The sequence below is a fragment of the Dryobates pubescens genome, chromosome 16 (genome assembly GCF_014839835.1).
Source record: "Dryobates pubescens isolate bDryPub1 chromosome 16, bDryPub1.pri, whole genome shotgun sequence".
NCBI classification, from domain to species: Eukaryota; Metazoa; Chordata; class Aves; order Piciformes; family Picidae; genus Dryobates; species Dryobates pubescens.
Genome location: NC_071627.1, coordinates 11,245,384 through 11,260,519, shown reverse-complemented (window position 1 = coordinate 11,260,519; position 15,136 = coordinate 11,245,384). Strand labels below are relative to the sequence as shown.

Genomic DNA, 15,136 nt, shown 5'->3' with positions numbered 1-15,136 from the left:
AATCATAGGAGCTCTGTTTCTTACTGCAGTTTTATTTGCTGTCAAGGCAACTTTAATACATTACTCTGCAATCCCCTGTTGGACATCATAATCAAAGCATCACTGTCAGGACCTTTCTAGTCTTACATTTTCATAAGTAATCTGCACATATCTGCACAGTTTTACGTTCTTAGAATTTACTGCAACAGCACGGATGGGACACGAATGTGGGAAACAGAGGAGAAAGGCATCATCTTCACATTCCATTACTTCCATACTTTTTAATGACATAGACCATTATTTATCCCTGTTTTCATGACCTTGAGAACATTTCATATAAGGTTTCTGAAAGTATGCATAGCATTATGAGTACTACTTTCTAAAATCAATGCCTAGGAGCAAGCTGGGTATAGCTGACATTTGCAACAGACAAGACCATCTGTAGGTCGAATGTGATGTGTCAGTTGGGGGACAGAACAGATTTTGGAAAAGAAGCTGGGGCTTGATTTGCAATCTAAGGTTGAGAAGACAAGCTGTCAATGAAAGGGCACACTCACAGACTACAAATCAGACATCAACAGTATGACCTTATGAAAACACATCATCTGAAATTCAAAAATAATTCATCAAATTTTATTCCCCAGGAATATAGATTAGATTTACCCAGAGACAAAACACAGCTGCAGAAAATGATGGGTTACTCCTAAGAGCTCAGAGGAAAGAAAGAAGGCACTAACACCTCTCTAACTCCCCCTCATCTCCAGATTCTCCCTTGACCAAACTATTTGCATCTACAATGCCAGATTACAGGAAGTCTATCCTCAGAAATACAAAAGTGTAGGACACACTATCACTAAAAGCAACAAAAAATCACGAACAATGGCTACAGAGAAGCAACTGATAAATGACACAGAACTTGGACATCATCACTAAGAAAATAAATTTTCAAAGATTTAAGTCTAGTATCTAGGAAGACCAGTGCCACCACCAGTACACCAGTATAAATTCTAAATGACTGTTTAAAATAATTGCAAGAAAAATCTGTGAAAGGTGTCTTACAACAAGAAATCCTCACCCTCCACATGCACACTGATATTTCTACTACTAAATTTATACCATTCTCAATCTTCTCTACAAGGAGCAATCTCTTTACAAAGCAATAGATCACTTGCTAGTTCACATGTTTGCCAGTCAGGACACTAAATTATAATCCTCATTGTAGTAACTTGACTTCATGCAATGCTGAAGTTGAGAGGCATTCTGTCTCTATCTTTACACAAAAGAGGCATCTTCATCTTCACTAATAGCATGAGTAAATAAATAAATAAATGGCTAATTTGGATTCACATGTGAATTTCCATTTTACCAACAAGAAATTAACAACTCTGCCTTCATTTATTCAGAACTTATATAAGCTATCGCAAAACAGAAGCCGATATCTACCCTTCCCAAAGCTCAGGCAGTAAAGCCAAAACATCTATCAGCTTCAGCCAGCTTCAGAACAAGAGATTGAAAAGGCAGATATTTAACTTTGTGTAATTTACACAGCATGTAACAGTATTAGGAAGCAAGATATGGCTCAGAAGATAAAGTTAAATTGAAACAAAAAAGTGCTTCTGGCTGTTTCATATGACATGTAATTTTACAAAAAAACCCTTTCCTGGCTGAATTAATATTCAATAGAGGTCTGAGTCTGTTTTTCAGTAAGAATGACTGAGAAATTACTACTGAATAAAACACTGAGCTCTAAGTTTGAAAAAAACAACAAAGCATTAGCAGACATTTTGGGTTTCAAAATAAGTTAAGTTTTCTGGAGATAAACCTCATAAGTATTTGGACAACCAAGACGGAAATGATTTAATAATTCACTTTCCAAGGCTCTGCAAAACCGTTCAGTTTCAGTATCCTGAGAAACCAAATTATTTTAACTTTCTTCAGGGCTCCTAAAACTTTCTTCTCTGATATCTTCAGAGAGTAATCCCCTTGAACTCATTCAACTGATCCTACCAATCTACATTCCATCTCTATTCATATCAATGGTAATTTCAAGTCTTACAGTTGTAAGGCTGTTTTGATATTCTGATTATTTTTCTATTTTTCCAATAGACTGAACTTTCCTGTTTGGGCATGCAAAGTATAACACCTATGGAGTCCTGTGTGTTTGCAATAGCTCCGAATAACCACCTACCTCTTAGCTTGCAAAGTTAACTTTGTACTACTACATCAATCACTGTCATCCCAGATTGTATTTCAAGCTAAAACAGTATAAGCTCTGCTCAGAATTATTCTGAAGAAATGACAGAATTAAAAACTCTCACTGGAGTTTTCACTTCATTAGGTCCCTTGAAAGACTCCAGCATCTGTGTTTTGGTTCTGTCATTCACTATATTCATAAAATGTATCTTCTCCCAAATGTTTCAGCCGAGGCTTCAACCTTGATTAGATAACTTTGGTCTCCCAATAAAGCAGAATTACAAAAGACACAAGAATACACTTGCCAAAAGTGTCTCTTCTTCAATTTAAAAATAAATATTTAATTTTTTTTTAATCACAAACCAAAGCCATATTAAAAACCCAAACAAACAAACAGAAAAAATATCAAACCCAACTTCTTTCCATGCACACACCAACCTGCAGCAAAATGGCAGTTTTATGTTGGCTTTTCATCAGGTTGTTGATGGATTCAAAGAGTCTCCTCATAGATTCTTCAAATTCTGTTTGCTCTTTGCCTTCATATAATCTGTTAACAGATACATTAGGTTATTCTTTCAGGATCACAAAGTTTCATAGTCCTAAAAGATGCATATTTAACACTAATTTAAAGTATATTGTATAAGTTGATCCAATATGTACACAGATATTTGAACAATGGGTTATATTTGCTGTTCACTCCATTGTGTTGAAATTCTTCAGCTTGACCACCACAAAAGCATTTTAACTTTTTTAAAAAAAAGCCTCTAAAGAATACTTCTTCCCAGATTTGAGCTCATTAAAAAGTCATTTCAAAGTGACTTCTTTACACACAAAAATTTGCTTAGTTTTTGTCTTTGCTTTTTGTGGGGTTTGGGTTTTTTTCCTGCTACAACTGACCTACTCTACAATATTTTTCACATATTACTACTGTTTCTGTCTTCTGCTAGTATTGCTGCTTTTTCAAATAGCTTTACTGTCTCCATTAACCACTCTGCTTTTGAAAACAATCTGCACTTAATGCTTAAAAGTTTAAAAGTGCATTTAAATTAGTCTTATGCCATTATTTCTTCATTCCCTGTACTGCAGGTTCACTCTTCCAGATCATCTCTCCTGCATCATTCACACCAGCCATTAAGACTGCTTACATACAGTTAACTGATGCTGGTGACATGTCAAATTAGTTACCTGAAAGAGATGTCAGAAGTTGTGGAGCTTTTTGTTGGTTTGCTTTTTAAAACAAAAACAAACAAAAAAAATGCTAAGAAAAAAAACCAAGGGGACAAGAGAAGCCTAGAACGTGTGTAGTGTTCTGTGAACTAAATGCTGCATCTCCGATGTTCAACCTTCTCTTTCAGAAGAGAAAAATCCCTCTTTTTCAAGTTGTGTATTTTATTGTCATGTGCTTTTCTTGTCAACTTGAAATTTAAGTCCTCATGAGAACTAAGAGCAAATTAAGAACTTCTGTGCACAGCAAGGAAAAATCAAAACTGTTATTTATAAAGTGACAGGCAAGAAGCTTTGAGGACAGGAAAACACCAAGAGGTACACTACTCAGGCCCACGGTCTCTGTGTTTTTTAGGGTCAATGCTTGTCAGAGAGATTTAAGTCAGTTTTTGGAAAGGAACCCCAAGATCCAAAACATTATTTAGAGAAGTAAACATCCATGATGCACATCTCTTGAGGTATGTGTATAAAATGCATACCAGAAAAACTTTTATGTGAAAGGCATCTTGGAATGAGCAGGTTTTGGTATAAGCAGGTTTGGTATAACGAGTCCAGAGAAGAGCAACAAAGTTGGTGAGGGGTTTGGAACGTAAGCCCTACGAGGAGAGGCTGAGGGAGCTGGGGTTGCTTAGCCTGGAGAAGAGGAGACTCAGGGGTGACCTTATTACTCTCTACAACTACCTGAAGGGAGGTTGTAGACAGACAGATGTTGGTCTCTTCTCCCAGGCGGCCAGTACCAGAACAAGAGGACACAGTCTCAGGCTGTGCCAGGGGAGGTTCAGGCTAGATGCTAGGAAAAAGTTCTATACAGAAAGAGTGATTGCACATTGGAATGGGCTGCCTGGGGAGGTGGTGGAGTCGCCATCACTGGAGGTGTCCAGGAGAAGACTTGATGGGGTGCTTGGTGCTGTGGGTTAGTTGTTTGGGTGGTGTTGGATTGGTTGATGGGTTGGACGCAATGATCTTGAAGGTCTCTTCCAACCTGGTTTATTCTATGTATTCTAAGCATACGTAAATAGAAAAGTCATCTTACTTATTATCAGGTGGCATTTTGGAAATTTAGGGGTTGCTTCAGAAAATTTAGGGGTTGCTTCAGTGAGTTACTATCTTAGCATGCTGGAGATTGTGGCATGTAGGGGGTACTTAGGTTGTTTGGGATTTTTCAGGGCTTTTTTCCATGGGAATGAAGTACATGGAAGCCGTAAGCACGCAGTGTCTCAGTCTAAGCGTTTATTACGGTTACTTGGCTAATGCACTGGGGCAGATTTTCCTGATTATACAACATGGCTTCTTCAACTTCTTTTTTTTTTGGTGCAGGTGGAAATTTTAATCTTTCTCCGCTAAACATGGGGCAAGGAGGAAGGCAGAAGCGTCAAACAACATGTATTAAGCATGCTTTTAGAAAATTTACAGCAGGACTAATTTAAGCCAGGTAGAATGATAATTGTTTCCTGATTCATCATTTAGCTTCCATTTAGACAATTTTCTGTGTTAAACTTAAATTAAAAACACTTGTTCCAAGAGCAAATTTTACAAGAGGACTAATTATCTGCTTGGAAACAACTTCATCACACAGTATACAGAAATTTCACCACCAAAAGCAACCTTAGGCTAATGAAAGGAGGAGAGCAAACATATCATGTTTTCAGTCTGAGCTATGTAAACCTTTGGCTAATACATATGACCTTTCTGCAAAACAGTCACTGAACAAACAGCTGCAGGACATAACCTTAGTTCAGCCAACTGGAGTAAAAAACATTTTTGCTTTCATTAAATCTCTGGAGCTTCAGCGGGATTGAATGAACACAAATTAAAGTAGAACTTGGTTATCTTCAATGTATCTGCCTGACAACCAGATAAAAAAAGTCTCCCATTTTATGTCTAATATTAGAAGCCATTATTCATCTCTTTCCTACACAGTTTTCACTTTGTAACGTCTCCTACCTTTCAACAAGGCATCTTAGTTTCTTAAGCAGCCCATCAAATTAACAAGAATGATCTAAAGAGCTGTCTTAGCTCTATTAATTCAAAATATTTGTCTCCAAGAAGGCTAATCTCTACCCTTGAAAGTACTTAAACTGTAAATCCTAGCTTTTCCCATAGGAAGAAAATACATCAATCCACTTTTCCCCCCCATATTTTTCTTTTGTTCATGACCTGTCTGACAACAGGAAATTGACTGCAAAAGTTCAATCACAACAGCTATAGCTGGATATGCCAGTACCAGATCATACTGTCCGTGGGTTGATTATTTTTGCCTAGAGGCTCCCCCATTTGCAAGAGCTATTTATTACTGCCAATTATAATCATGGTCCAGCTGACCTTAGACATTCAGGCCTTCAGTTAATGTATTTATTGGGAAAACTAAATGGAGTGGATATGCAAGGCTAATCACTTGAATATGCAACATATTGCAATAACCTAGTTTATCACAAAGTGTCTGCTCTATACTTTTTGCTGCCAGATAATACTAGGGATTACCCAAAGTTCTCCCTGAAACAAACCTCCACCTTCTGACTTTCATCCATACAAGAAATTTTCACAATCCCCTGCACACTTTCTTCCCTAAAACTCTAAATGTCCCCTTTGGCCATGACACATAAATTTAAAACACAACTTTTGAGCTACTAGCTGTATTCTATTCTCCCGAGCACCATCTCCTTCCTTATACTTCTTTTCACCATGTTTATCTGTTTCCATCTATAAATAGTAAGTTCCTAGAGGAGAATATTTTTGAAGGACTACATCTACCAGGATCAGATAACTTCTGAACTTTGACCAAAATTTCAGAATTCATCAAATATACTTCACTTTGCCCAATTATACACTTACAAGGATTTGTGGGGAGAGAGGTATGGGGTGGGAAAAGGCAGTGGAATAACATTGTATGAGAGATCCCACTGAACAGAAGATAAAACAGAACATCTTTCTGTTCTGTGGACTGCTGACCACAAACATAGCATCCAAACACTCAGTCTAACTATAGCCCCGAGTTTGCCACTACATATCTGCTGCCACCAGATTCCTTCAGCCATGCAGCAGAGTGACAAGAGAACAAGTATCAGGGGGAAAACTACTAAGGCTAGATGGGAAAAGATGAAGCAGAAGAGAGGAAACAGAGGATGTGGAAGGAATCTGTGGGATATGGTGAGAGTCATTAAGGGCTGGGGAGGAATTGGGGAACACAGATACTGTAGTGTAGTCTTTCTCCTTCCAGCTTTTATCTCCATTCTCACCATCTCCTTTTACCCAAAATCTGAATATCACTTGTAAACATTACACCTCATCTGTTTGGCTGAGCTATCTGAATCTAGTCCAACTGAGTCTTCCCTATACATCATTTAACTGGATATCTGAAACTCAAATTCAGTTGGACAATGATGATTGAAAACTATATTCTTCTATGCACAGTGTGATCTGCTGAACACCATGATCTCAAGGACAAATATCCAGCTTCAAGCCATCTGTCACAACGTTTGGCCATCCATTGGTCTTAAGCCAATGCACCTGACACAAAGATTAATCATCCTTTGAAACTGGCTGCCATGACTAAATACATCTCTGGAACTTAACACTCTCCAAAAAAATCTCTTAGCAATGTCTGTATTTTAGGCCAGTTGTCAACTTTTATTCACAAACCCAAAAAATGCAGTTCTGTTCTGGAATTGTGTTTTTCTGTTTCTTGGCACTACTTCTGTTTCTGGTATTGGACTGCTAGATAAATGGCAATAGCCTGGGCACTGTGATAGCCCAATCCTCCATTGCCTCAAAACAATACATGTGGCAGAGCAGGGCTGATAGTGCCTAGTAACTCTATTGTCTCAAACAAGGTGTGACTTACCTGGGCTGAATAGAGAGGGTGACAGCCTTAATAGCTCTGGAGGAGAGCTGCTGCCTTAACACTGATAAAAGATCCTTTCTGTGGATGGTGGAATTCCCTCTTTAATAACACCATGTGTAACAGCGCCATGTGACAGACATTGCACTGCAAGGGCCTGGTGCACACCTCTCCCCCTGCCAAAAGAGTATAAAAGGACCCCAACTTCTGGGGTCCGTGTGTTGCATTTACCACAGAAGACCCTGCTGGGATGTACACCTACGACCAAGAACTTGGGCTATTCCTGTGATATTATCACTGGATCCAAGGAGTGGTGATATCTTCTGTCCCTCACTCTCTTTTCCTCCCCTCTCCTTTTTCTTCTCATTTTCCCTCCATTACAAGAGTTTTCATTGGTTCTAGTAAATCAGATTCCTCAGCTGGTTGGTGTTGAGTCATTTTAATTTACTCAAAGGAAAGTTTTGAATCTCAGCACGACCTCCCCTGCTGCCCAGGGGTGGCTCAGGATACCAGCTCATGATAGGTACTTACTGTGAAAATAATGTCCTTGATCTAACAATGAACTTGAAAACATATTCCAGTGCTTTCAGAGTTCTTAGAATAGGTTCACATTGCTCCCCTCGGCTGGAGGTATCCAAGTAAGTCTTCAGAACAGTCATTAATTTCCTGAAGTTAAAAAAAAAAAAAAACCATTTAAAAATATTTTTAATTAATTTCTTTAACCTCTTTGGCTCCTCTAAATAAATGTTTATGCTTAGTCAAGCACATACAACAAATGTACTGCTTGTACTTTTGCATTTATGCTGCACAAATTCTATCAATATAAATAAATGAGGAACAAATTCTTCTCTGTGAAAGCAGGAAAAGGAATGTGAAATTTCAGACTTCAGCAGCATAACTTCCTGGAAGCACTTTTACAACAGTTTATAATATATATGCACAAGGCAACACAAAATGCTACTTCTGCCTACCTGCATTAATCAGTGATTAAACACCACTACATACCCAAATTAACTGTGTGTAAATAGTGCACTAGCCTGGTACAGAGCAATATCTGCTTCAAGTATGTATTTTGTCTCAACACTTCCTTGCTTTGTAGCCAAACAAAGGTTTTTTTGCTAAACCTACTAGAAAAAACACAGAAGCTTATATTAAAATTTCATAGTAATGGTTTCATTTTAAAAGATTATATTAGTATTAATGATGTAATCTTGATCTTAATGTAGCCATAAGAATTAAAATAAGGATGGTTGGTTGGGATTTTTCCCCTTGAGTCACTAAATATAGAAATCTACTATCTCCTACTCTAAACAAACAAAAGTAACATCCAAATTCTATCCCAAATAACTGCTTGCTAGTGCACAGAACAAGAAAAAATATGTATATATACACACACAAATATATATATACACATATATGCATATATGTATCTCTATGCAACTAACAGCCCTACTGCACCAGCCTAACTCATACTTCAACAATACCCTGCTTTAGGCTTTTCATGCCCATTGAATGTTTCCATTTAATCCCTTGTATGGCTGCTCCGAATTCATGGCTTTCTGCTTGTACCCAAGGGCAGTCCACTCAGGATCCTTCAACTGCCAGTGTTAAGTCCTCTCAGAACTCCATAAGAGCTAGATACAAATGGATGACTAAATAGGAACTGAATAAATATGGTCATAATGTGGTTGTAATATATTTGGGGCACAGTATATCCACCTTTCCTAACTATGAGTCAGGCCATACACAGCTATTTGTTTATTTCATACATGATTCTTGAAACAGAGTTTATCTTCCATCACGTGCACAGAACCAACAATGCCAAGAAAGCTCAAGATTTGGGGAACAGTCATAAACATTTCTTTGCCTCTGCCACTTTGATTATATCATCAGAAACGCCCAAATAAATCAATCTTAGCAATAGTTTAAGCAAATATGGCTGTCCCAAGAGATTCCATACTCAACCTTCTCCTCTTTTACAATATAAAACATTAAATTACTTAAGCTTTTTGTGTATGAAGTGAAGAAGGATTAAAGAAGAGCATATAGCTTGTGCTTGAGCTTTCCAAGACAAATAATACTAACTCTAACTTTGCTACAATGTGAGAAAGGATTTATTGTGTACTACTGCCTTCCAGTTGCAACAGCCTCATTTTCTCATGCATGATCTGCGTGACACTTCCTGTTGAGTTGGAACTGATGCAAATTCAGCACAAGATATTCTCACCCACTCCAAATCTTCAGCTAAGGTCTTCCATCTATTATTTATATTCTAAATTAAAGTTCTGCTTTAATCTGCCACCCCATTAAGCTGCCAGAACTTAGATTTCAGGTAGATAAAAAATAAAATTAAAAAAAAATCTATGCTGTTATAGCACTTCCCCAAGATGTGTATTACCAGAAGAGGTTCTCTTTCTTCATAATTCAAAGGAATTTCATCCTACCATATCTGCAAAATCTTTTTAAAATAAATTAGGAATCCAGTATCTAATTTACTGTAGAACACATCCCCACAGTTTTAGTTCTCTGCTACGAATCCATGTCTTCCCAGCTAACCATTCTTCAGACATGCCAAAAACAAAATTTAAAAATAAAAAAGAAGAAAAAATAAATTAAAAAGAAAAAGAAACACTAGAACTGTCCACTAACATCACCACCTAAGACTTTAGCTCACAGCAGATCATGTATCAAATATCAACATTCCAGTTCACTGCACTGAAACCCTCCTAGTGCAACGTCAGACTGAACTACATATGAAGATTTAACAGGAATGTAGCAGCAGAGGCTTTACAGTAAAGTATCTTTGGACAGATTGGACAGGATACCAATCAAGCGCTCAGACATAGTAAAGCCCAGAAAATTAATCTTTTTTAACCTCAAATTAATTGTCAATTAACTCTACTTATATTATGTGTCTCTCACAGATAGGTTTCTTTGCAGATAAGCAACAGTATCAAGACAGGCATCATGAATTACATCACAAAAGTCACAAGCAGTTTTTATTTTCTTGCATGTTATGGTGGAAGTTCTGAAAGAAAAAGACAGCAAACTTACTTGTATGCCAATGTTGCACTGAAATGCTGTTGGATATACGCTTCCAAAACGGTGTTAAAATGCTGAAACTTACGGTCTGCAATGAGTCCAATGATATAGATCTAAACAGACATGGTCATCATTAGTGGTTTTTTTAATAAAGTTCCATTTTTAATTAAAACATTTGTTTTCTGAAACTTTTTTGATACTTCACTGTTTGAGAGTAAGTAATTTGCATTTCAGTCAAATACTAATATTCCATCTGTTCTGTAGAGATTCCAAGACTAATTCCCTGAAATAAACGACTTGCTAGCTCATTCAAAATTATATGGTTCTTCATGCCGACAAATACAATCCTTTGGTGCTGATTCTTACCAGTGCATCAAAGACAAGGATGTCATATTCATTGCTGTGGGAATGTTCCATCATGATGTTAAACAGGGCATCCAGCGTATCTTGGAGAAACTGCAGAACAACAGGCATTGACAAACTGGCAACCAATTCAACTTGAAAATCTTACCAGTCACTTTTTAAGTGAGTAGATCAGTAGTCAGAATTTTTAAGGCCTTTACTGAGACATAAATTAATTTCTGATTTTGTAGGTTCTCAGCTTTTTACTTTTAAGAATCTACATCCTCAGAAATTACTATCTGTAACTGCACTCATAGTTCCTCAGTGAAATAGATTAATAGATGCTATTCTCATGTATACATGATGACTGAAAAGGCACTTCATATTTCTATGCTCCAGTTCAAAGCCACTTTATGTCATAGCAAAGCAGCTCAGTGACTTGGGATGCAAATATTTTAGTTATAAAAAAATCCACCTTTTTCTCCTTCCCATTCTCTCCAGAGAAGCATTTAATGCTTATGTTTTGAGTAACACATGTGTAACAGTGGCTAACACACCAAAACATTAACAAGTTTTTATTTATGTTATATTCACAAAATTAACAAAGAACTCATTGGGTGCATGACACACAATTATTATTTTTTTCCTCACATCCTCACGTAAATTAAGCACTGTAAAGAAATCAGTAGAAAATGTGATGGTTCAGATGGACAAAAGCAAAAAGTTGGACAGAGGCTGTGAAAGATATTTAACATTACTGCCTTCCTATCAAGTGTTCAAATAAAATTTTCTGTGCACACTCAAAATTAAACTTTACCTGTGACATACATAAGCACATGACCAATAACATTCTTGGTATTCAATTTCCCAGTCATGCACAAAAATTCCAGCAAAATAAAAGAACAGAGAGCAGAAAAACAGCCTGGTAAATTAGTTACCAGTGAAAGTAGGCAGATTTAACTAGTAATCTTGCAAATCTCCACAGCCTAATAGTAGCCAATATGTAACAACAGGTAGAAAAACAATTGCTAATGAGAAGCTTTGCTTGTCTTTACAAATTATCTCTAAGAAAGGCGTTACACTGAATGACACAAAAGAGAGTGTAATGGACAGACCTCTAAGTTCCTATGTTTATCATGCAGGCTTCTTCAAGTTCCTGTGTTTACTGCCCCTTCAGTTTCATTTTCTTTCTGAAACTGTGTAGCATTTTTTGTGTCACAGTATAAAAGGACATGTGAAATAACTGTGTGGGAATAACTTGAGAAGATATACCTTCACAACTTCCTCTCCATCTACAATCTTCAGTTTTTCTAGGTTTTCCTGCAGCAGCTCTGGCTTCATGCGCCACTTCAAGAGCCCCAGTAAGCCCACTAATAGAAAATAAATGGCCAGACATTAAAATTTAAAGTCTAATTTATCTTTTGTGCAAATGTCTTCTTTCTAAAGCTTCTCCTGGTTTAGGAGATACATACCATTCTGAGTTAACTTGGTAGAACAAACAAGGGTTGAAATAAAAAATGCATCTCGTGAGCTTACTGAAAGCCCCCCTACAATGTTTGAATTCCTGAGCAGGGTTGCTGCTTTATTTTCTATGTGCTGACGTGTAGAAGGTAATGTCAAATAAGTACCAACATCCTCCATTTTTTTACTGTCGCCCTGAAAAACAACACACCATTTATTACATGTTTCACATCACTGGATTTATTTTATACTGTCTACAAAATTAAACCAAAAAAAGAGCCACGTTTCTGTGGACCGAAATGTTTGCACTGAAGGATAAAGAATACCCAAGTCCCTGCACAGCCTGTGCAGGTAAGCCAAGTGTCAATATTTTGCAGCAAGAAATTGTTGCAAAGAACACTCAAGGAAAATACAACATGGAAATTATAAACAAACTATGAGACGCAACATCACTGGCAGAGTTTAAAAGCAAGAGCAGATTTCTCATTCAAATGTCATCAGCTATGGAAGACAACAGACTACTGAGCATCACCTTGAAGACTGTAGGCAGGATACAGACAAAACAGTTACATGACATAAGAACACAAAATGAACTGAACAAAGGAAGAGCAGCAGCAATAATTTGGTATGCCCATTATAACTTAATATCTGGACATTTACCATGAAAGATCAAGGCATGGTAAAGATTATATTTTAAACTAGACAATAAGCTGCAGTAACTAAGCGAGACAAATATCATGGAATTTATGCTTTTCAGTAGAACAAACAATACCAAAACAGAGCCAAGAGGGAATTTTTCCCTCCTCTGTAATCAAGCCTCATGTCATAACCTTCACAGGTTTTCTGTGTCTCAGCTTTCAATTCATACCCCAGACAAGAAAGCAATTATTAGAAAAGGAATAAAAATCATACTCCTCACTGTTTAGAAAATATATTTTTTCTTGTACAGAAGTACTCAAGAAAATTTCCTAGTTAAGTTTACAAGTTCTGTCACTTATATCTGCAACACTGTGATAGATCTGACTCAATTGCAGACCCTTAATCTACAACTAGGAATTACTAAAACCATACCTGGAATGATTTTTCTAAAGTTTTGGGGTTGTATCTGATTCAGTGACTGTAAGGGTGCAGTCTCAACTTCTATCAAACAAGAAGTATGGTTAAAAATTTACTATAGACACCTAGACAGATAAAAGGCAGAATCCTTATGTAGCAGAACAGACAGCATTACTAATGTTTATGATTGTACCAAGCTTGCTAAATAATTCTTAGAATTTCTGGAACCAGAGTCTTGAACTTGTGTCAAAAAGAGAAAGTCAAGAGACAATGGAGGAAAGAATCAAAATTTTGATCCACAAGTATATCAACAATATTCAGTGCCTGAAGGCAGTGAAAGTAAAAGCCCACTGATTAAAGTTTTCCCTTTTCAAGTTACTTCTTTTTAGAGGCCAGATGTATACTGTTTAAAACACAGCTTACAATGACTTCTTTTAATACTAGATGAGGCAAACATATGTCAGAGAATCTGTCTATTTCTCACAAACATAAACTAGGTCAAGTCTGTTTAGCATTTCTCATCCATGCTTAAGTTAAAAATACTGTATTGATGCAGGAATGAATTAGATGACATTTCATAATCAACATTAACCACACAGTCACTGTGATCATTATTTTCCTTCTGGTCTAATTTATCAGTATTGTCATCAATGAAGATAAATAGCTATACACTACTGTTAATCTTCATTGGGGTAGCTAAACCCCAATGAGGGGTTTAGAGCACAAGCTCTATGAGGAGAGGCTGAGGGAGCTGGGGTAGCTTAGCCTGGAGAGGAGGAGGCTCAGGGGAGACCTTATTGCTCTCTACAACTACCTGAAGGGAGGGTGTAGCCAGGAAGGGGTTGGTTTCTTCTCCCAGGCAACCAGCACCAGAACAAGAGGACACAGTCTCAAGCTGCACCAGGGGAGGTTTAGACTGGATGTTAGGAAGAAATTTTTCATAGAGAGAGTGATTGCCCATTGGAATGTGCTGCCCAGGGAGGTGGTGGAATCACCGTCACTGGAGGTGTTTTTAGAGGAGACTTGATGGGGTGCTTGGTGCCATGGTTTAGTTGATTAGATCGTGTTGGATGATGGGTTGGATGCAATGATCCTGAAGGTCTCTTCCAACCTGGTTTATTTTATTCTATTCTAAACAATTTGTTTTAGCTGCATTCATCTCACTTGCCATTAATAACAGCAGACTAGTTTACTAAAAAGAGGACTAAGAAATACCTATATCATTGGTATTCTGTATTGGAAGTTATTTTTAGTTCTTAGTTTCTGGTAGACTCTATTCTACAGAAGGGGGTGGGGGGTGGAGGGGGAAATTAGAAACCCAAAAACCTAAACCACCCAAATCTTGCAACATCTCTTTCCTGTTTCAGTTTGAAGTCAAAACCGTGTCAAATCAGGACTAGTTAAAACTCTTCTTCATATCCAAAATCAAATACCCAAAACTTTCACTTTTGTACATGAGTAACTACCCAAAGCAGTGTCAAATCAATTTCTTAAGATTACATTCCCTAATAGTTCCTGTGACCAAGACCCTAAATGAATTACAACAAGCAGTTTTCTCCCACTTCAGCAAGAATAATGGTACCGATACAGGTACTAGGCTTCCTCTGTACTAGAGATCAAAAGCACAGGCATCAGTAAAAACAATAGGAAGAGCAAGTGTTTCATTGTGCTTTGATAACATCTTTAAAATTTAGAGCCATGTTTACTGACCATAGAACATATTACATTGAGGTTTCTTTGTTCAGATGCAAAACATAATATTTATCTTTGGTAGAATAATAAAATTAATCTGTGGATAAGGAAACAAACAATGCAGTCAAAGACAACAGTGTGAAAAAAAGGTGTCTTTTTTTTGGGGGGGAAAGACAGGAAAAAATTGATCCAATACCTTTAGGACTAGCAAATCATGGATGCCATCTTGAAGGGTTGTTCCATCCTCCTTCATTAGTCTTATGTAGGCCATTGCAAAATTCTTTTCTCCCTTATCTTTAGCTGCAAAGC

The 15,136-nt window shown here is 37.2% G+C and overlaps 1 protein-coding gene across 1 annotated transcript in view; it reads right to left on the bottom strand.

The window, feature by feature from the left end:
- The window catches only part of DOCK2 (dedicator of cytokinesis 2), a 170,075-nt gene that overhangs the window by 133,859 nt on the left and 21,080 nt on the right, over positions 1 to 15,136 (bottom strand). Inside the window, exons 17-23 of the mRNA XM_009899183.2 lie at positions 15,024 to 15,127; positions 12,091 to 12,274; positions 11,891 to 11,988; positions 10,643 to 10,732; positions 10,289 to 10,389; positions 7,766 to 7,900; positions 2,611 to 2,719 (exon numbers count right to left, since the gene is read on the bottom strand). Coding sequence (XP_009897485.2) covers positions 2,611 to 2,719; positions 7,766 to 7,900; positions 10,289 to 10,389; positions 10,643 to 10,732; positions 11,891 to 11,988; positions 12,091 to 12,274; positions 15,024 to 15,127 — 821 coding nt within the window. The remainder of the gene's footprint in view (positions 1 to 2,610; positions 2,720 to 7,765; positions 7,901 to 10,288; positions 10,390 to 10,642; positions 10,733 to 11,890; positions 11,989 to 12,090; positions 12,275 to 15,023; positions 15,128 to 15,136) is intronic.